General features: G+C 32.4%; 2 protein-coding genes across 3 annotated transcripts; one reads left to right on the top strand and one right to left on the bottom strand.

Annotated features, from left to right (window-relative positions):
- Positions 1-2,914: 2,914 nt before the first annotated feature.
- Positions 2,915-20,820, top strand: LOC120154997 (exosome complex component RRP43-like). Of its 2 annotated transcripts, none has more exons than XM_039166593.1 (9): positions 2,915-2,919; positions 18,187-18,360; positions 18,451-18,500; positions 18,587-18,656; positions 18,745-18,850; positions 19,273-19,339; positions 19,498-19,573; positions 20,017-20,306; positions 20,624-20,820. In XM_039166593.1, exons 2-9 carry the CDS (start codon positions 18,201-18,203, stop codon positions 20,705-20,707), a joined length of 903 nt encoding a protein of 300 aa, XP_039022524.1. In that variant the 5' UTR covers positions 2,915-2,919; positions 18,187-18,200; the 3' UTR covers positions 20,708-20,820. The 2 variants fall into 2 exon arrangements, with proteins under 2 accessions (XP_039022524.1, XP_039022522.1); XM_039166591.1 differs by lacking the exon at positions 2,915-2,919 and adding an exon at positions 17,372-17,628 and having other exon boundaries at positions 20,624-20,819.
- LOC120155005 lies at positions 11,652-16,041 on the bottom strand. The gene is made up of 4 exons (XM_039166598.1): positions 15,262-16,041; positions 15,033-15,146; positions 12,977-14,948; positions 11,652-12,817 (listed from the first exon to the last, which is right to left on the bottom strand). The coding sequence occupies exons 1-4, from the start codon at positions 16,039-16,041 to the stop codon at positions 11,652-11,654; spliced, it is 4,032 nt and encodes a 1,343-aa protein (XP_039022529.1).
- Positions 20,821-22,911: the final 2,091 nt, after the last annotated feature.

Here is a 22,911-nt window from a genome sequence, read left to right as displayed (position 1 = left end):
CTTGTGGTGAGCAGCCATATCAGGGGATGGTTAAAGCCGATAGTTGGGTGGATTAAAGCGAATTCCTATGGTGTCGTCCGGTCCAACGATAGTATGGCAGCTGCAAGAGGTTTATTGCGGAACTCTAATGGTACTTGGATCTTTCGCTTCACTCGTAGCTTGGGCAGATGTTCCGTGCTTCTTGTGGAGCTTTGGGAGGTCCATGACATCCTCTCATACGCTTGGAAGCTTGGTTATCGACAGCTCGAGTTGGAGACGGATAATCTCGAGGTAACCAAAATTTGGTCAAATTCTTCTGATGCTCTTCCTGATAATTCTCTGGTGGACGCTTTGTTCGGAGCATGATTGATCTATAAAAATGCGCCATATTTGTCGGGACCAGAACAGCGCTGCCGATTGTTTGGCTGGCCTCAGTTGTGTTGCTCCGTTGGGAGTTCAGGAATTTTAGTGTCGCCGAGAGGGCTGTATGCAGTTTTACAGCAAGACATTGTGAGCTCTAACTAATTTGGTTCGTCTAAAAAAAAGATGATATTCTGAAATATAAAGAATACTAAATTATTAAATAAAAATTATTTAAAATGTAACTATATAAGTAATAAAAATTAATATTTATAAAATATTAAAAAATTAAACACTTTTAATAAATAAATAAAATCTTTAATTATCTCTCGTCAACATGAGCCAACTAATACTCGAACATATTTTCAACAGAATCAACATTGATATAATCAATACAATAAGATGAAATCAATTTGAGTTTCTTAAGTTTGAATTTTAATAATTTGATAAAATAAACAAATGTATAAATATTTTTGAAATTTATCAAAAATGATTCAAATTTATATTTATTTCAAAATATCAAAAATCATCATTTTAAATAAATTCAGGCTCAAAGTTTTAAGAGCTTCAAGGAAAGTTTTGAAACACAACTCGTGAGTTTCAAAACTCTTATAGAAGTTTCAAAATTTTCAATTGCACTGAGTTGAAGAGTTTCGATACTTTTTAAGAGTTTTTGAAACTTTCCCTAAAATTTCAAAACTTCGTGTGCGTGTAGCCTAAATTGCAGTAAATAAAGACTTTTAGTGGCTATAACTCATCTCCAACCGTCATGAATAGTTGGAAACTCATTACTGATTATAAAAACAATCTAAGGACACATAAAGAAGGTTACTGTACCTATCCAAACTTATAGACCAAAAGAAAATATTTTTCATTCTTAATTCATTTATTTTCTTTTGTACATAGTATGTTGAGCCTTAATGAATATCCCTGTATTCATTATTTGTGAGTCTAAATTATTTAAACATATACAGAAGGAGATCTTATTTACACAAATCGACCTTGTAAAGGGAGAGTGATTCTAGTTTAGCCTAGGAAAAATTAAAGTGGTTTAAGTCACCTTGTCCTTTTAGGTTTAATTCAAATTAGTAAATTAAGAAATCTTTAGTGGTGAAAAACTAAGGGGATGTTTGTTTGCCTCTTAATGGAACCATTCAGCACTGAATGATGAACTGTTCAGCATTTAGCGCGTTTGTTTCGCACCTCTGAATGATTCAGTGTTGACTGATTCAACAAAACAGTGTTGAATGATTCAGCACAGAAGTGCATTCTGAATGATTCAGATCCATTATCAAACATGTCACATTCAGAGTTAATTCATACAGAGCCTCTGAATCATTCAGCATTTGAATCATGCAGCGCTTAATCATTCTAAAGTAAACAAACAACCCCTAAGATAGTAGAGGTAGACATTACTTGAGAAAGTTAAACCACTCTAAATTAATTGTGCCAAAAGTTTTAATATTTGTTTAGAGTTCTACTAAATTATCTTGAAACCAATTCACTCCTCTTGACGATTTCCATTTGATACATGGAGCTAACATAGTTTCTCCATAATAAAATAATATTAATGATATCCAAAATAATATTAATGAGCACTAATTTAATATAAAAATTGATGATTTTTTTTAATTTTATTATTAATCGAATAAAATATTAATTTCTAAAATTTAAATTCTAAAATAAATATTTATTTAGTCATAATTTAATAACAATTGATATATTATTAGTAACTATAATATTATCATGTTAAAGATATTGGAAATAATTTAGTGATTACTGAAATATATTTACAGTCATAAAATATTTATGTATTAATTTTAAAAGATCAAAATCAAATATTTAAGATTTTAATATATAAAAAATTTAGATATACTTTTATATTTAATAAATTATCTTTAATAATTTGACGGGATAGAAGTTCGATTAATAAAGTTTTAAGTTACTTATTTTATTGTTATTCTTATAAAACAAAACATAGAAGAAATAAATAATAGATAATATTCATGAGCAACTATATTTGGTCGATCGGTTAAGTTGTTCATCTTTATTTATTCATATTTTCTTAGGCTTACTCTTCGAGGGATTTGAAATAATATTGGAAATAGACTAGTTATATAGCTAGTATGCAAATGTTGATTGTAGAATGGAAAGAATAAAGTTAATTAACTCAGATAGATTGGAAATTATAGTGTTTAAGGATTTTATCCTTTTTTTTAGTAATGAGGATATAGTTTTGGAAGAGTTTAAGAATGTGTATATTAGTGAGTAGTTTAAAAGATAAAAGTAGATGAAATGTTTAAATGTGAATCAAGGAAATTGTATTAGGGATGAGTAAAAATGAAGGATTAATAAGTTAAGGAAATAAAGGATTTGTATGTTTGTCGAAAGTTAAAGATTTATAGAAAAGTTTAAGATAATAGAAATGGATAAGTATCTTGTGATTGGGATAAGGATTTTTCAAAGGAAAAGTTTGTGCAAATAAGGGTGTTGCTTAAGGATAAGGAAGTAGGGAAATGATAGAAAGTATTGTGGAAAGATTGTTTGATTTTGAAAAGAATATGTTTACACTCGATTCAAGTAGTGAAGGACACATCCGTTATGTTTAAGTGATATGGATGTATAAAGGAAAAAGGTAATGGAAGTCAAGTTATGATAATCAGAGAGATCAACTAAAGAGGTATTATGTAACCCCCACAGACCGATAAGGGTAACCAGATCTGATCCAGGGTGTCACATTTGGGCCACCGGAGCGACCCACTGTAAAAATAGCGGAAAATTTAAAACTTTTATTGAAATGTGTAACTTATAAAATTAGTTGTCACTATTTAAAAATAAAATAGATTTCCAGACTCGTAAATAAATCAAAATACAATTACATGCCCCCTAGTCATATGTATCATACTCTGCAACAACGCCGGAAGAACTCCCTTACTGAAGTCGATAGATGCACTGATACAATTCTTTTAGCCTGCAAAGGATGAGTAATAGAGTGAGCTTTGGAAAGCTCAGTAATACAGAACTACCAGATGATGCTGATGAACGTGCAAATATAGATAAATATTTATATATCCTTATTGTTTCCGAACATTTACAGACTTTTATGCTGAACAGAGTTCCTACTGATATTTCAGGTGGTAACGGACAATGAGCTTTCAATTCAGAGAAATATTTTGGATGACTGAGTTCAGGAGATCAGAATAGGTTATCTAGTGTGTTCCCGTAAAACCAGTAAAAAGATACAGATCTTTTAAAACATATATATATATATATATATTACCCTATCCTATCACATCAGAATGTGTAGATTCCCCAGAACCATACACCTAACCCAACACATCATATAAGGCCCTGAGCACAAAGCTGAGGAACCTGCGGAACTTCTTCCTTCAACAATACCCCCCAATTAAAACATTTTTTCATACGGAGGTATCAGAAATCAAAACAGAATTTAGAACAGATATCAGAACAGAATCCAGATCAGAAATCAGAACATAATTCAGGTCATGTATCAGAACAGAATTCAAGTCGGAAATCAGATAAAATAATTATATGATTAGGGAACACACCAGAGTTTACAAATATTATTCAGAGGTACTGAATAATCTTAGCAAGTAGAGAAAACACAGATTTTCAGTATACCGATAGAATGTCGGAATTTAGAATCACTATTGTAAAAAGTTCAATAACTGACGGAATCATCAGTTATTCAGAATGTGAATTATCAGGATCATATCTTATTCGGACAATTTTCAGAAGTTGTACGTAATCAGAAGGGTATTTAGAATCCTTTACATCCATGTCAATTGATCAGATAATCGAACAACTTGAGAACGAAGATTCAGAACCTTAACAATTTATGTCCACTGGTCAATTCATTTTCCTTCCAGGGTATTTACTTTTTAATACCACAAATTCTTGTTCATAGATCATCTTCAGAATCATCGCTGAATAGATCTTCCAATGATATTTATTTCATTTCCAAGCTTTCACGATATCATGAAATTCTGACGTGCTTGATTTTTAGTTCATGTTCCATAAGGACAGTACATCTTATAAACTCATCAGAATTTCCAGACTTATCCAATTCACTTACTTAATCCTCAATCATTGAGGTTACTTAGCTTATTTAGCAGTCAAGTCCATTCCAGTTACCTTGGGGTTTTTCAAATTAATTTAGACGTTACTGAATTTTAGATACATGTACTTCCGCTCCATTCAATTTGGTCTTCATGGTTGATTTGTCGAACAAACATCCAATTCCTAGTACTGAATGCGATCTAGAGTTGAGCTGAATACTTCCAAAATTTTTCATCGAGCCAAACTTGAGAGGACGAATACGTATTCCAGTAATATATATGCCATTCAGGTATTGACATAGCTTTAGGGTATCCAATCATTCCTGAGCTTGGTGATATTCTTGGATCATTTCCATTACAGGGGTATTTTGGTCATTTTACAGATTAAATGTATTTAAATCATTTCCTTCCGTCTGATCTTACTATTAAATTCAATCTTATCATTTATTTCAGTCCTTTCGAACAATTATGACAACAGAACACCCCGACAAATTATTCTTCAGGTATTTACTCATAACTCGGATATTTTTGGGTCAAGTGTCTTCTCAGATTTTACAAACGGAAAAACAGGAATTTCCTGAACTAAGTCAGGATCTTAACAATCAAATCCGTTCTTAATCGAGGTAAGTACGAATCCTCAAAGTATTTTCTCATTCAGGGTTAACTAGGACTAATTTACCTCTCAAGGGTATTTCCGTAATTTCTTAACCAGATAATTTCAATATTGGCTCTTAACGAAAATAATTATAATTTAGAGGTCCTATGATCAATTTCTTTCCCGAACATTCTCTTATCTTGAAATAATTCCTTAATAGAATTCTAATATCTTGCACAAACCCTCTAGGGGTTAAAAACCGATTATCCGTATTTCGTAAGCAAAATCTAGCATTACTTAAGCACATATGTAGTTTTATCATATCAATATATCCTTTCAGAGTTATTAATCAACTTCCAGGGATAATTCTTGATGTCTTACAACTTAAGGGTATTTTTCGTAATTTTACCCTACCAGAGTATTATCATAATTTCCCATCCAAGTACCTTTAACATTTAACCTTTGATGAAATAAACTATAAGTTACAAATCCATGTTGATTTCTTTATCACTAAGCACATAACTTGTAATTTAATTCTAACAATCCCTCAATTTCTTATAAAAATCATCTGAACCATAATCAATTACTGAACCCTTTTACCGTATTCAGATTGAGTGTAGAAACTAATTAACTACACAAAAGAGACCAACATTATCTTAATCATGCATTTACCAATATTCACATGTTCCATAAAGCATAAAGAGATAGTAAAGTATTATCTCGATTTCCGTGCAATACTGATCAACTATAAAAATTCCATTCAAACGCCTTTGATCTTCAATTCAACTTCCAATAATTCCTCAGATACATATTAACATAAATTATATAAAAAACGGAGCTTAATTAATATAAACAGATCGAATCAGGTGATAAATTAGTGAAAAACAGCTTACCGGGTTCGAATTTGGCGAAACGGACTTCGGATTCGGATTCAGGACGTCGAAAGCATAAAATAAGACTTTTTAGAAATTTGGAATTTTCGGTCAAAATCAAAGTCAACGGGTTTGACCGACAATTTTGAGGCCTTCGGGTTCGAATTTCAAAAAACGGACTGCGGAATAGGATTTGTAACGTCGAAAAATGTCAGGATAGGTATACTCGGTCAAAGTCAAAGGTCGTTTAATGCCCGGTCAAAGCCTGTCAAAGTTTTGGTCAACTGTGGTCAACACCGGTCAACGGGTCAGGTCGGGTCAGGTTATGACCGGTCAAAACAAGAGCAAAATCGGTCATTTTTTTCTTCCCCTCGCGCAGTGGCGGCGCGTGAACAGTGCTAAATTCCCGGAAAAAATCCTAAAATTATTTTAAGCGATTTCGAGATACTTACAAAGCTCGGTTCAAATTTTTGAACGGCGGAGAGCTCGATTTCAACGAATCGGAAACTTTGACCGCTTCACCTCCTCACGCGCCGCCGTCGACGGAAACCAAGAATGACACCGGCAGACTCGGAACGATGCAAGGAACACGATGGTGCGGGAGGTGTCGTAAACGGATGCTCGGATCGTCGTGAATCGATGAAAAACCAACTGAAATCGGGTTATTACCGATGATACTTCCGACTGAAATTAACGACGAACGACGACGATTCATGACGAAAGGTTTGAGGGGTTTTGTTCCTCGCTCGACAACGAACACGATGGTGGTTTTGGCTCGTCGATCGGAGGTCGAACGGCGAGTAGATCGGAGTTGAAAGTTGGTGACCGGGAGAGGAATTATGAGCATTTTCTGCATAAAAGGCACGGGAAATGGGGGTTATATTAACTCCTAAAGAAAAATGGTTAAATCATGAGTTTAGCCACTGAACTTCCTGCACTTCTTAAAACGGTCTGCTAACTTTGAAATTTTATAATTTAATCCACTGTTTCTTTCAAAATACCAATTAAATCCACCACTTTATAATTTCTTAAATTTAGCCCCTAAATTGGGGTGTTACATATTATGTAAATATGAAAAGGAGATATGTAGACATTTGCTTAATCTATTAGTGCATTGAAAATTTGAGGACGAATTTTCTTAAAGGAGGGGAGATTTGTCACATCCTCCATATCAAGTTAGTGACTAAATTGAAATATTTCAGAATTTGTTGGTCAAAGTAGATAAATTAAAAAGTTTGGGGAATTATATGAAGAATGTTGTGTAGGATTTAAATATTAAAGAAGGAAATATAGAAGGGAAAAATGGTAATTTGATGGAAAGATAATTATTAAGTGTGGATATATATGGGTTACACGTGGGAATGAAGGAGAATAAGGAAGCTTTCTAGAGTTATCTTCTTCATCTTCTTTCAGCCGTGAACTCTAACTTGTTAAGGTGAGATTTCTTATTAGTTGGTTTTTAGTTGAAATTAAGCTTGGTTTTTTATCATTAGATGATATTTAAGCTTAAGGAAAGCTTAAGTTATCTTAAAACTATAAGATGAAAAAGATAATATGAATCAAAGATTGGGAGTTTTTAAGTGAAATCTTGAAGAAGAGTTGATAAGTTAAATTTAAAGCTAAATTTGACTTGTCAAGGGTTAAATTAAGAGATATGAAGTGATAGAATGGGTTCTATAACATGTTGAAAATTTAGTATAATTCTTGAATTCTATGTGGTGGATAGGATTTTGAGGTTTAAGATGTGATTAATGAGTAGAAATGGGTTTAAGCATGTGTATATGAATTATGGATATGTAGAGGGTTGAAACATGAGGTAATTGTGAGAAATGGAGAGAAGTTTCGTGCATAAAATGTGATTTCTGTGCTAGGGGCATCGATACCCATTCAATAGGTACCGATACCCTCTCAAACGAAAAATCACATAATACAATGAGGGTACCGATACCCTAAGAGGGGGTATCGATACCCCCTAAAGGAAAAAGGTGAATATTGGTTTATTAAGTTCATTTAAGTTGTTAGTGTCGAATTATAAGGTGTAAGTATCTAATGATTGCCTTAAAATGTATTATTGTGTAGATATAGAACGTGATCCCGTTCCGGAACAATCTAAGAATTAAAATCAAATCAAAGAAAGCAAGGCTAAGGTGAGTGCGTAATATAGGTATAGTTAATGGGAATAAGACTTACGATAAGTCTATTTCCGAAATAAACTTCCTAGTATAATAGTATGAACATGCATACATGATAGTCTTGATTTAGTATGTGTAAGTCATATATGTTTACATATGATTCACTACATGTTGTATGACCCATAGGAATGTATTTAAATACTTGTGTGATAGAATATGAGATGGATGCTTATATGCATATGTGTTTATATGTTATAGTGAATTTTATATGAAATAGATATGTAAATAAATTTATGAAATTATATGACTATGAGATATGAAATACATGATCATGTAAGAACAAGAACATGTGAAAAGAAATATATGATAAAGAAATGTGGAACTCTATAAGAGTATTACATGAAGTGTAATAAAAAGATATAAGTTATGTGCTTATGTGATAGAAATAAATGATAAATATAATAATAATGCCCATGTTATGTGATGTGAGAACCATAGGTATAGTTGGCATGCCAAGATTCGAGGGTCTACGCGATCCTTCGGGACATATACATAGGTCATTCGGGACAAATACATAGGTCATTCTGGCCAAATTTCACATGCCCCTAGTGGGACCCTATATGAGCTGTGGTGAAAGCAATAGTGCATAACCTCAATGTACTCGTATACCTTAAGTTCTCAGTAATGTACATGGGCCTATAAAAGATATGAAAAGACTTTGTATGTTATCATGTTACTATTACTTGTATTAAATCACTTTTGCATATGAACTAATAAAGAAATAATGATTAATGTATGTTAGGAGTAGAAATATGTTATAGAAGGTATAAGATTATGTGGTTAATCGATAAGGGGGTTAATAATGATTTATGCAAATGTATTTATTTCTTGACATGTAACTTGAAATGATTTTGTCTTGTGTGATGAAATGAAATGAGTTTGGATAACATGATAGAATATAGCATGCATACATAGTTATATGTTATATAGTGTATTATATAACTTATTATGCCTCACTAAGTCTATGACTTAGCGTGTAAGTGTTTTTACACGTAGGTTTCGAAGAGCAAGAAGATCAAGAATAGGAAATTGTAGAGCAACATATCTCCACTCAGAGATCAGATCAGAATTAAAGTTACAGTAAGTATTTTGTTGGGTCAAAGGCGTTGGCATGTAGAAATATGTAATTTATGAATGCTCTGATCAATTTTTGAAATGTTTTGAACTTAAGTATGTAAATATAGTTTTGTGTTAATAGAAATCACAATTTTCCATAATTTTTATAAATGTATGAGTTTTGAAAAGTCAATGTGACATCTCGGACTCGTATCCGGGTTGGGTAAGGGTTTGAGGTATTACAGGAGGTTCATCTCTGATCAAGCTGGTAAATCTTTACGGGCCTATGGTGACCCATGGGTAGGCTCTTCCGAGATGTTCCCTTGGGTAGGCTCTCAGGCCCCAAGGTACTCCCTTGGGTAGGCTCTGAGTCCCCAATGTATTCATTGGGTAGGCTCTAAGGACCCAAGGCATTCCCTTAGGCTAGCTCTTATGCCTAATGGGCCTAGAGTAAGTCCTTATGGATGCAGTTTTGGGGAACTACATATCAGTGTTCGGTTGGAGGGTATTACAATGATTTTATAAATTTGATTTACTAAAATAAACTACTATTGTTTTTAAACTATGATTACATTTATTCTGATTTTGTGGGAACACATTAGACGTCATATTCTGATATATTAAATGTGTCTCTCTGAATGTTTCTTCCGAACTGTAAGCTTCATGGCTTCTTCCTAAAGAAATAATTATGAAACTTCAACTCATCATTAGGATCTAAATATGCTTGGATAAATAAGGAAAACTTCATGTTGCTCCATATATCCACTTGACCTTTAGCATTCATATGGTAGTTTTGTATTACTGAGTTTTCCCAAAGCTCACTCTGTTACTCTCCATTATCGACATCAATATGGGAGATCCTTCCGTGCTATTTAAGAGTATAATACATGTGTAATAACGGTCATGTAGGTCACATTTTCTGTTAGATTGAGTCTATAACTTATTTTGACATGGGACACAATTGGATTCTGTTTTTAGTATATGAATGATTTTCTGAAATTGTATTTCTTTTTATTAAATGATTTTACAGTTTTTAAGAAGTCTAATAAAAATTTTAAATTTTCCTGGATTTTTATCTTGGGTCGCCCCAGTGACCCTAATGTTACATCCACAACCACGATAGTTGCAGTGACCACAATATGATTTTTTATGTTCACAATAATGATAAACACAACGCGATCGAAGACACAAATACAAATTGTAGTTTAAACCTTTGATTAGAGCCTAATTTATTAAATTGCCCAGGGCCACCAAAATCTCATAAACAAGCTTGTATATATATATATATATATAGTGTGTGTGTTGAGATTGAATATAATACGATTTGATTTTGATAAATATATATAATTTGATTTAAATTGATAAAACTGAATGAAAATTGATAATATAGATATTCCAATAAAATAAGACAAGGGTTTAATTAAAATTAAAATTAAAATTAAAATTAAAATTAAAATTAAAATTAAAATTAAAATTAAAATTAAAATTAAAATTAAAATTAAAATTAAAATTAAAATTAAAATTAAAATTAAAATTAAAATTAAAATTAAAATTAAAATTAAAATTAAAATTAAAATTAAAATTAAAATTAAAATTAAAATTAAAATTAAAATTAAATTAAAATTAAAATTAAAATTAAAATTAAAATTAAAATTAAAATTAAAATTAAAATTAAAATTAAAATTAAAATTAAAATTAAAATTAAAATTAAAATTAAAATTAAAATTAAAATTAAAATTAAAATTAAAATTAAAATTAAAATTAAAATTAAAATTAAAATTAAAATTAAAATTAAAATTAAAATTAAAATTAAAATTAAAATTAAAATTAAAATTAAAATTAAAATTAAATTAAAATTAAAATTAAAATTAAAATTAAAATTAAAAAAATTAAAATTAAAATTAAAATTAAAATTAAAATTAAAATTAAAATTAAAATTAAAATTAAAATTAAAATTAAAATTAAAATTAAAATTAAAATTAAAATTAAAATTAAAATTAAAATTAAAATTAAAATTAAAATTAAAATTAAAATTAAAATTAAAATTAAATTAAATTAAAATTAAAATTAAAATTAAAATTAAAATTAAAATTAAAATTAAAATTAAAATTAAAATTAAAATTAAAATTAAAATTAAAATTAAAATTAAAATTAAAATTAAAATTAAAATTAAAATTAAAATTAAAATTAAAATTAAAATTAAAATTAAAATTAAAATTAAAATTAAAATTAAAATTAAAATTAAAATTAAAATTAAAATTAAAATTAAAATTAAAATTAAAATTAAAATTAAAATTAAAATTAAAATTAAAATTAAAATTAAAATTAAAATTAAAATTAAAATTAAAATTCGATTCTATAATTGAAATAGTTGGAAGTTTTGTGGTATAAAGTATTTAACGTCTAAAATTTAATGGCATCATATGTTTTTTTTTTGGATAAGTTAGATTTTTTATTTATCCAAGAAGAAAAATACAAAGTTTCAAAGAAGGTCAGAGACCACTATACAACAAACAAATTAGGCTATATTCCAATTATTACAAAGAAGCATATTAACATTATCAAGCTTATTGAAATCTCTATTCATATGATGAAGTCCTACTGTCTCTTTTATAGAACCAAGCAAGTCTTCAATAGTTCGGAATTTTCCTCGGAATATACGACAGTTTCTCTCCTCCCAAACCTTGTAAATGAAAGCACACGAAGCAGTCTTCATGATAGAGGTTAAGAGAGATTTACCTTTCCAAGTTGAAGCACCCCAAGCAAGCTTGATTTCCCATGGCATGTGAGGAACGGACAGAAGAGACAGTTGCAAAATACCATTCCAAAGAGAAGTGATCACAATACAATCAGCAAATAAATGATTTCTCGTTTCAAGAGCATCATTACAAAATACACAATAACCAACAGTAGTGAGACCCATACGAAGGAGTTTATCCCTCGTTGGTAGTCTATCAAGAATAGCCAACCAAGTAATAACACTAAATTTAGGGATGTGAAGGGGAAACCTGATAAGTTTATGCCAAGGGACTTTATCATGTTTGTGTCTAACTTCTTCCCAAATCCCTTTAGTGGTCGTATTACCAGCATTAAAAATGGGGATGGCTTCATCTTTCAGTTTTATAAGTTTATTGAATATGTAGCTAGAGGAAGCACTAGGAGACATTTGGCTAAAGTCGTTATTTTTTATAACATAAGAGTAAGTCCAAGCAATCCATAAAGAACCTTGACCAGCAAGAAGGTTGCGAATTAACAGAATCATGCAAACCTTATTACAAGATTTCAAATCTTTTAATCCCAGCCCTCCTTCAGATTTGGGTTTGCATAAATTGATCCAACTTACTCTAGCTCCAGAGGCTGAAGTGTCAGAGCCTTTCCATAGATATCTTGAGCAAAGTTGGTTAATTCTGTTAATAACATATTGAGGAAGCAGGAATTGACGACACCAGAAGTTTGCAATGTTCTGTAAAACAATTTTTATGAGTTTTAATCTACCAGCATAGCTTAAGTACCTCCCAGACCACTGGTGGATTCTAGATTTGATCTTATCAATAAGAGGGTAGAAGTCTTTAATAGTGAGTTTCCGGGGAACTAGAGGAACTCCAAGATACCTCACTGGCAAAAGGCCAATCTTGAAACCAGTAGAGGTTTTGATGACTTCAAGGTTCCTTGGAGAAATACCAGCTGCAAAAATTTCAGACTTAGCCACATTAAGTTGGAGACCAGAGATTTCATAAAATTTTTGAAGAACAGAAATTACTCCAACAATAGACCCTAAATTTCCCTTTCAGAAGATAAGGAGGTCATCAGCAAAAGATAGATGAGTGAGCCCTATTTTCTTACATTTAGGATGATAACCGAATAAACTTTTGATGGCAGCAAGATTAAGGAGCTTAGAAAGAATATTCATGGCTAGAACAAAAAGAATGAGAGATAAAGGATCTCCTTGCCTAAGACCCCTTTTACCTTTGAAATAGCCAATTAAAGAACCATTAAAGGAAATTGAATATCTTGCTCCATAATAGCAAGCTTGGATCCAAGATATGAATATGGGAGGGAGACCAATTGCATTGAGGATGGATGAAAGGAAATCCCAGTCAAGGGAATCAAATGCCTTTTGAAGATCAATCTTGATCGCACATCTAGGAGAGATTGAATTTCTACCATAGCCTTTAACTAGGTCCTGGGCTAAGAGAGTATTGTCAATAATGTTTCTTCCCTTAACAAAGGCAGTTTGATTAAGAGTAATCAGGTCAGGAAGTAAATTTTTCAGCCTTTGAACAAGAATCTTCGTAATTGCCTTATAGACCATAGAGCAACAAGAGATGGGTCTATAGTCTTTGATTTTTCTAGGATTAGTGATCTTAGGGACCAGAGCAATAATAGTAGAATTAAAAGCAGGTAACACCCAAGAGTTCTGAAAAAAATACTTAACAGCTTTTAAGACATCATCCCCAACCACTGACCAGGTAGTTTTGAAGAAGAAAGGGGTGAAGCCATCAGGCCTAGGAGCTTTATCATTACCTTGACTGAAAAAAGCTTCCTTAATCTCCTCATCAATGATATTTTTTTCCAAGTCTGCTAAACCCTCAGGGGACAGATTAATTCGAAGTAGATTATTAAGAACATTCATGTTAGCTTTCCCCAATTGATTATTGAAAAAATGAATAACTTCAGAAGCCATGTCATCAAAATATTCCAGTCTACTGCCTTGATCATTTACTAGGACTCTAATAGTTTCTCTCTTGTTTTTAGAAGCAATGACCGAGTGGAAGTATTTAGAGCATTTGTCACTCTCTTTAAGCCATTGGATTTTAGCCTTCTGTTTTAGGAATAAATTTTCTATGTGCTCAAGAGAAGAGAGCTCACTTTGAATAGTAAGTTCAGAGTCAATAGTAGAAGTTCTGTTAAGGGTAGAAAGCTGAATATGTTCAAGATCAATTTTATTTTGCTTAACCCTATCAGAAATATTGATGTAGCAGTCTTTGTTTAATTTCCTCAGGCAAGTCTTCAGATTTTTAAGTTTGAGGAAAAGAGAAACCATAGGATTACCTTGCATTGGTTGGAGCCAAGAATTTTGAACTTCAGAAATGAAGTTTGGATTCCTGGTCCAGAAGTTAAAAAATTTGAAAGGCTTGGGTCTATTCGTTTGGGAGTCTTTGTTAAGCCAAACGAGAGCCATACAGTGGTCTGAGGGCCCTGGAGCAAGAAATTCTACAAAGGAATTTTGAAAGAAACTGACCCAATAAGAATTAACAAGAACTCTATCTAATTTCCTAGCAAGATAGGAATCCTTTTGTTTATTGCTCCAAGTGAAAGTAGGATCAAAGAAAGGATGATCCTGAAGGAGAAGGTCATGGATTGTATCTTGAAAATCTTTCATTTCATTAGAAGTGTAAGAACCCAGAGTGTCATGATCTGAGCTTTCAACAGAATAGAGAAAGATATTGAAATCACCCCCTAAAATACAAGGGAATGAACCAATACTAGAGTCAAGATCTTTTAAATGTTGCCAGAGAAGTTTCCTTTGAGTACCATCATTATTTCCATAAATAGCAGAAATAAAACAAGGAACACCATTTCTAATAATTTTAGCAGTGATACACTGGGCAGTAACATGGCAGAGAGAAAGGTCCAAACCTTTTTTCCATAAGAACCAAATCCTACCATTAGAGGCATGGTCATAGTTTGTGAAGTAGTTCCAAGTACTGAATTTGAGATTAATTATATCTTCAAACTTTTCAGGTTTAACTCTAGTCTCTAGAAGGCAAAGAACTTCAACTTTGTAAAGAGAAGCCCTTTGCAGAACCTTATTCTATTTTTGAGGATTATTCAATCCTCTAATATTCCAAAAAGTAGAAAATCATTGAGAAGAAGATGGTAAATCACCCCCAGTTACTTTGTCAGAGACACAATTTGATTTATCAAGGTGTTCCTTCTTTTTTGCTTTAAGGTCTTTAATTAGAAGAGCCACTCCTAAAGCAGCTGATCTGGAATTTTTCTTGTTGATTTTCTAAGGGAGGAGAGGAATCATCAACAGAATTTAAGACCTCAAATCTGTTTGAGGATCCTTTTAAAGAGGGCTTGTTTTTTGTTTTCAAAGGTCGACCTCTTCCTCTTTTAGGAACATTAGAAGCTTTTGCAGCATTTCCAGTAGGTGAAACTGTCTGTTCCTCAGAAACGTTTAAATGGGAAAATAAGGAAGAATTTACATCCTCATATATAGAATGAGGGAAGACATTTTTGACATTATGGTCAGGGACAGTATTATCATTATGAGGCAAAAGAGATTTGCAATCAGCATTAGAGTCTGGAAGAGGACAAGAAATATCCTCTGTGGCAACAGAATCTGATGGGGGAATTGTTGAAGAGCTATTGTCCTTATTTGAAACAGGAATAGAAGCAGATTGGGCAATCTTGGCAGCAGGATCGGATAGGCAATCTGTTTCTGTTAAAGGTTCTTTTCCATTTGATGAATTATCATTTTTCCTTTTGGAATATGGTGACAGAGGAACTTGAGGACTAGACGAACTGGGGATGTTAGAGTGCACAGCAGGATGAGAATCTCTCTTTTTCCTCCAAATTTGTAAATTAGTAGCAGGAGCTGTATCTTTAGGAGCTAAACAAGCTTTATCAGTATGCCTAAATTTATTACATTTTAAGCAACAATTAGGAAGCCATGGGACTTCTACAAAAACTGTTGTAGTTTGCCCATTACCGAGAATAACCTCTATAGATTTAGGGATATCATCATTCACTCCAATTTCAACGCATAATTTAGCAAACTCCAATCTTGATTTTGAGGCAGTGACAGAATCCATGGTTAGAGGATTACCAATGGCACTTGCTATGTAGCTAAGGCCCTCTCTCGAAAACAATTCGAGAGGAACGTTGAAAAGGTGACCCATAATGGGATTTTAGAAAGATCAAATTGAAGTCTTTTAGCATTTGGTTCCCATTTTCTCAGAATTAAAGGTTTATTCAAGATGTGCCAAGGTCCATTCTGTAATACCCAATCCCTCGCAGAATCGCTATTGAAAGAAAAAATATAAAGATTACTGCCTGCGAAGCTAACTTGGACACGAACGCCTTTTGCCTGGTTGTTCCACAAGCTTTCGACCATTCTTTGCATGGTTGCAAAATTTGGAGCGCCCCCAGGATCTGACCCACTAGTGATGAACCCCATTCAGCGATACCAGCGTCATAAATTTCTTGTGGAGGTTGAACAATAGGTTTTGCGTCGCGAGATTTGGGAGGAAAATATTGAAGTTCTTGCCCCATTTGACATCCGAATAGCTTCATCCAGTCCATTATAGTGGAGAGAATTAGCACATGGATGATTGGGAAACAGGAAAACCCAGTAGAAATCACCGGAAACGCCCCGATTCTCAAATCCATTAGTTTCGCTAACGTACGCCAGAGAAATCAAAGAAAAAGTCGTTGGTAAAAAAATCTCAGAATGTTACAATTTGGCATCATATGTTGTTTGCCCAAAAAGTTCAAAAATTAAAAAAATTAAAAGGGTAAATTACACCATTCTTCACTAATTTATATTCTTTCTCCTATTTTTCTCATTGCACTTTCATTTTCTCTAAGTTACTCACTAAACTTTGAAATTACTCTTGTTTTGATCATTATAAATTATTTTATTATTATTTTGGTATGACATGATATTTTTTTTATTATTTAATACAAAATAATTGAAAATAAAAAATAGAAGATGGCCAGATGCCACGACCATCGTAGATGGTGGTCGTTTTATCCCAAATTTTATTAGTCGATTCGTCTCGACCCGCTGAGTTCGAATCTGGTGGCTGTTTCACCGGAAAATGTCTCATAACCTGTGAATATTGAGTGAAACATTTCAGCTTCCTCACTTTTAATATCTAATTCATGGGCTTCAGAGCAAGTTCTGACAAATTGGATGTCGACTTTAGACTCACGGTGTCGAGGCAAAGCGACCCATGAAATTTAAGATCGAACAACTACCATCTAAAACGATCAATGGTGACCGACAATAGTGTCTAGACATCTTCTATTTCAAATTATTTTATATTAATAAATAATAAAAATTTGTCAGTTCATACAAAAATAATAATTTTTTTTCGAGTGATCAAAATAGAAATAATTCGAAAGTTTAGTGAGTATATTAAAAAAATAGAAGAATAAAAGACAATATAGTTCAACATGGAATGGTATAATTTACCCAAATTAAAATAAGAAGAAAAAAAACCCACCACTAAAACCGTAGGTACTGGACACCGCTTCCCTCAGTCAGCTGCCCTTGTCGACTTGAAATAACCTAGTCGTCCTCACTCTTGCGGCGCCACTCAGCCCTTTCAGAACCCTCCACGACAGACCCGTCGCGCCCTCGGACTTCCCTCCTCCCAATCTCACGGCCCACCCTCACAACCGTCGTCTTCAACGCAGATCATTCCCCTCCTACCTCGACTAACTGTTTTCTTGTCCAAGTCGGCAGTCGCTACTCGGTTCAGGCAACATCTCTCTCTCTCTCTCTCTCTCTCTCTCTCTCTCACACACACACACACACACAGACAAGACACTCACTTATTTTTTTTAATTTATTTGAAGGAAACCAGATCCATCCCTACCCCAAGATTTATAATTAATGTTGCTTTGATCCTTTTTCAGTGAAAATTTTGGCAAAGATAGCAATCACTAATGGCTGCAATCACTAATGGCTGTTTAGGTTTTGTTTTGAAATATTCTTTTTATTTAGAGATAATTTTTATTGTTATGTTTTTCAGCAAATATTTTAGCTCTGTAACTGATTGATAAATGTGAAAATTGATTAAAAAAAGTTGTGAAAAAGTTGAACAAATTTAAACAAAAATCGGTCGGTTGCTTCGGTTTCTTTACGAACTCGGTTCGGTTTTAGTTTCAAAAAAATCGAAATTCGCTTTCGTAGTTGTTTGGTTTTTCTGCACTGACCTGACTGATTGCTCACCTATAGGAATATTTATAAGTTATTTATGCTCAAGTTGTATGGTATGTTTGATTGTTTTTTTTTTTCTCTTTTTTTCAATCTAAAGGAAATACATTCACAATGGGATTACCAAATGCGAGTGCGGACTTGTCAACTGAAGTGGAGGTAGATGCTTTCAGGCGACTCTTTCCTCTTCGTTTCTTTGAGAAGCATCTTTTAGAATCTATACGCCCTGATGCTCGACCACTTGGACGAGCAAGAGATACAACCATTGCCCTTGGTTAGTAAAGGAAAGAAAAAAAAAACAACAATGAAACTTTTCTGTGGCATAATTTTTCCTCATGCTTGAGCTGATTCCTTTAATATCTAGGGGCTGTTGCATCTGCTAATGGTTCCGCACTTGCGAAAATTGGTTCAACTGTATGTTTATCACTTTCTCTTAGTACATGCTGCTTTACGTTTCCTAGCAATTAAGCCGAGAGTTAATAATTTGTTATGTTGCATAGACGATGCTGGCTGCTATCAAAATGGAAGTCATGACCCCTTCAATGGAAACACCTGATGAGGGTTGCATAGGTTAGCTGCCATAAGTTGCGTGCTTTACTCTCTCTGTTTCTCTTCTCAAAACATGTCTCTTATCTCATAATTTTTCCCTCATTTTCAGCAATTGATTTCCACATGCCTCCAATTTGTTCTCCAATTGTTAGGCCTGGCCGACCGGCTGAGGCAGCACCAGTTGTGGCAAAGCAATTATCTGACACTATTTTAAGGCATGCCAATTTATTCCCTAGATTGTTTATCGCTGCTGAGATGCACCCTATTCTAGTCTGCTAATTTATGTGTAGTTGTGATCCCTATTTGTGCTTTGATTCTTTAGAATGCGGAGGCTGTAATTTGTTATTTTGTCTTGGTGTGGATTCAGTTCGTTGTCTTCATCTCCATTTACTTATGATTACTGATGTGGTTAACTGGGTATTTTAGTCTTGAATATTGAAACTTTGAGTTCCCTCTTTTATTTCTTTTATACTTGCTGAAGCACACTGCTCGGTTTTTTTATCTTAATTTGTTGGTGGTTTTGTTTCCTTCGGTGCTTTTTACACTTATAAATTGTTCTACTTTAAAAATGTTCCACTTTGATTCATTTTTCTTGATATTTATGTTCTCAAACATCTTGTCACATGTGTAACTACAGCTCTGGCATGATTAATTTGAAGGAACTGTCCTTGGTTAGTGGAAAAGCTGCTTGGATGGCCTATTTGGTAGGTGTTTGTGGTTTTAAAATGTGTTAACAATCTGTGTCAGAGTTTGAACACTAGCCATATAGTATTCAAGCAAGAAAATATGGAAATTCAAGTAGTGTCTTAGTGCCTTTATTAACCTTGAATATGAAAGTAACAGTATTCTTTTCTTTTTCCAGGACATTTACTGTTTGGATGCTGATGGTGCTCTTTATGATGCTGCATTACTCGCTGCCGTTGCTGCCTTTTCTCATTGTAAGCGTTTCACTCGTGCTTCAGAATATACTAATACTTGCTCGAAACTACTTTCCTCTTCCATGAATTGCAAGTGGGAGGGAAAACATTGTAATGGTGAAAATTGAAATCCTTTATTGTTTTTAAGAGAAAAATTTATGTTCCACCTAAGGAAATCGTTTTAAGATAGGAAGCAAGGTCAACTATATGTTATGCCTGTAATCTATTTTCTAAAATGTCATGGTTGAATAAGAAGCCTGTATATCTTGCTATTCCCTTGCAGCTTTAATGTTGAAGAATAGATTTGTTTTGGAGTGTCTAATACTTGGTGTTTGTTTTTTACGTAATTTCTCTGGTTACTATTTTAAAGTGATGCAAATTTATACACTGGATTCAAGTTCAACTCTGGTTCTTGTAAGTAAATTTATTGTAATTGTTTTAATTTTATGAAAAACAAATTACAGTGGAAATCCCGGTAGTATCTCTCAATGATGATGGAAAAATAGTATTATCCGAGGAGCAAGGACTATCTGACAACGATCCCGTCAATAAAGAGAAGAGAAAAGTGAATCTGGGTAGCATTCCGTTTTCACTGACATGCATACTCCACAAGAATTACATTTTGGCAGATCCTACTGCTGAGGAAGAGTCTATTATGGAAACATCTGTAACTGTGGTTTTAGATACATCAAGTCAACTTATTTCGCTTTATAAACCAGGTGGAGCAGTTCTAGCATATACATCAGCTATCCAGGTCAGTTGAATCTTAAGTCTTTGCGGCACAGTAATGTTTTAACTAAATGTAGAAGCATTTGCCGATGCTTTTGCAGCATAATACATTTAAGTTTTTGGTCTTACTCTTATCATGGGATATTTTTCGTCTAACTTTAGAAGCCACCTTGGACTCTGATGTTTGAAGTTGAAAGAATGTGTTGGACTTCTGAGGAAGTCGCGTGATAACAATAAAAAAAATCAAATTCTGTATGATTTGTTCCGTACAAAGTGTCGTATTAAAATTATAATGAACAGATGGGGGAAAAGCTGATACGAAAACGGCTTCCATGGTTGCAGGATTGCATTGCATTAACACGGCCAAGAGTGAAGGAGCTTCAGAAGATTCTAGAGGAAGCCGTTTCCGGCATGGAGGTTGATTAATCTTGCTGTTAATGCTTTGTTTATCAGCTAAATTTTGCAATTAATGTTGGTAATTGTGTTTTAAAATTAATTATGGATGGTTCTGTTGCATTTGATGAATAACATTGTTAGTTCTGGAAGTGGGATCAGTTCTGGTATGCCAAAAGTGGCAGATTTTATTTATTGCCTTGTGATATGTTTTTCCTATAGCCGTTGTGGTTAAAAGCCTATCTACAACTCAAGTCGTCTCTTTCAGAGAATGATCCTTTGGTTCATCAAATAATAAAACATTAGAACGCCAAATTGCAATATTGCTTCCCAGGGCTACAAATGGAAGAAACACTACACAAATCAGTATTCAGACCTTCAAATTCTCCTTTATCAAGTTATGTTGGTGCTGGGTAGAACGCCTGGTTCTTGTTAGTCTTCCTTGATAGACACGGCTCTCATTTTCCTTGCTTCGGTGGTCTCTACCTTAACGATTGTCTTGCAAATGTCTCCCAAGAGAATGTCTTTCAAAGTTTAAATTTTTAGGGTAAACTACCTGGATGACCACCCAAATATAGGGTTAGTATCGAAATGACCATTTTCAGAAGGGTTAGTATCGAAATGATCATTTTCAAATTTGTTTTCATATGACGATTGAACTATTTAAATGAGTTTAATATAGTTACTAGCCATAAAAATCTAAGGGAAGGTTGGCGTATGTGTCATGTGTAAATTGATTATTGATACATTTTAATAGTTACACTTGTCATAGCCTGATTGGAGATTTTTTTATAAAAAATTAATATTTTAATTAAATGAATTTTCCCACCAAATCAAGTAGTGTTACCACTTGTTTAAATGAAAAACAAACATGAGTGAAATTCTGCTGCTAAGAGGATTTGAATTTGAGACCTTGGGTATAAGGTGGGCACGCCTCAACCATTGAAGCAAGCCTAATATATTTTTCCCTAATTTATCAAACCTTGTATATATATTGTTTTAAATATACATAAATAATAATAATTTAATAAATAAATTGTAGGATAAACTACTAGTATGACTAAACAATATTATAATAAATAAATTATAGTTAATGCAAGGTTTCAAAATAAAAATAAAAATAAAATTTTTACATTTAAAAATTAAATTATTTTTATATTAATTATTTTTAAACAAGTTTAAATTATATATATTTTCTTTCTTACAGTGTTTGTTATCATTTGTCATTTAAAAATAATTATAAAATAATAATTTTTAAAAAAGTATTTCTTACAAGGTTTGCTATTCATTTATCATTTAAAAATAATTATAAAATAATTACTGTTAAACAAATTTAAATTATATATTATTTTGTCTTTCTTACAATGTTTATTATTCATTTATCATTTAAAAATAATTGTAAAATAATTATTCTTAAACAAGTTTAAATTATATATTATTTTTAAATGATGAATGAATAACAAAAATTATAAGAAAGAAAAAGATATATATAATTTAAACTTGTAACTATTAAAATTAATTAAAAAAACTCTCCAATTAGGTTATGACACGTGTAACTATTAAAATATGTCTCAATAATCAATGAACACAAAAACACATCCTTATTGGATTCAAGAATTATTTTTTAATTAAATTAAGACTAAATTGAAAGAATATTTAAGTATTGAGGATCAACTGTGAAATTATACAAAATTTATGTCACTGCCATGTCACACATTCGTTAGATTTTAACGGCTAGTGGTTATATTGAACCCATTTAAATAGTTTAATAATCATATTGACACAAATTTGAAAACTCTGGTTATTTCGATACCAATCTATAGTTGAGTGGTCATCAAAGTATTTTCCCAAAATTTTTAATATGAATGTATGAATTACATAGTTTCTCAATAAAAATCCAGTTACTACCTAGTTTCCAAGTGGCACCAAATCCTTGAAGGTAGCCATTAGAACTGATTTCAGATAAGGGTGGTGACTTGGACATTCCACCCCAAATTGGAGTTTAGCCAGGAATGTTTTAGATGTATAAGCTTGCTTCACATGCTCAGATTTTTGTTTTACATATTCCAATTTTGTTTACTCAAATTATCTCTAAAATATTATGTCAACCAAAATCCATGGCCTAGGAAAATATAGGGGGGGGGGGAATGAACAACTTGAATAACTGCAAAAGGTACAGGAGAAATAAAAATTAAGAAAGTCCTAAAAAGTTATAAAAAAGGAATTAATTTACCAAG

This window comes from Hibiscus syriacus, unplaced genomic scaffold (genome assembly GCF_006381635.1).
Source record: "Hibiscus syriacus cultivar Baekdansim isolate YM2019G1 unplaced genomic scaffold, ASM638163v2 tig00111157_pilon, whole genome shotgun sequence".
NCBI lineage: Eukaryota > Viridiplantae > Streptophyta > Magnoliopsida > Malvales > Malvaceae > Hibiscus > Hibiscus syriacus.
Note: the sequence above shows the minus strand (reverse complement) of the source record. Positions and strands in the feature narration are given on the sequence as shown.

What these genes read in the sequence shown, in the direction of transcription:
- LOC120155005 (XM_039166598.1), bottom strand. Translation starts at nt 16,041, where the DNA reads ATGGGTCACCTTTTCAACGTTCCTCTCGAATTGTTTTCGAGAGAGGGC. An exon ending in CAAATTGTGTCTCTGACAAA is followed by an intron (nt 14,949 to 15,032) that starts GTAACTGGGGGT and finishes CCTCAAAAATAG; the next exon opens with AATAAGGTTCTGCAAAGGGC. An exon ending in ATTCGGTTATCATCCTAAAT is followed by an intron (nt 12,818 to 12,976) that starts GTAAGAAAATAG and finishes AAATTTTTGCAG; the next exon opens with CTGGTATTTCTCCAAGGAAC.
- LOC120154997 (XM_039166593.1), top strand. Translation starts at nt 18,201, where the DNA reads ATGGGATTACCAAATGCGAGTGCGGACTTGTCAACTGAAGTGGAGGTA. An exon ending in ACCTGATGAGGGTTGCATAG is followed by an intron (nt 18,657 to 18,744) that starts GTTAGCTGCCAT and finishes CCTCATTTTCAG; the next exon opens with CAATTGATTTCCACATGCCT. An exon ending in CATATACATCAGCTATCCAG is followed by an intron (nt 20,307 to 20,623) that starts GTCAGTTGAATC and finishes CCATGGTTGCAG; the next exon opens with GATTGCATTGCATTAACACG.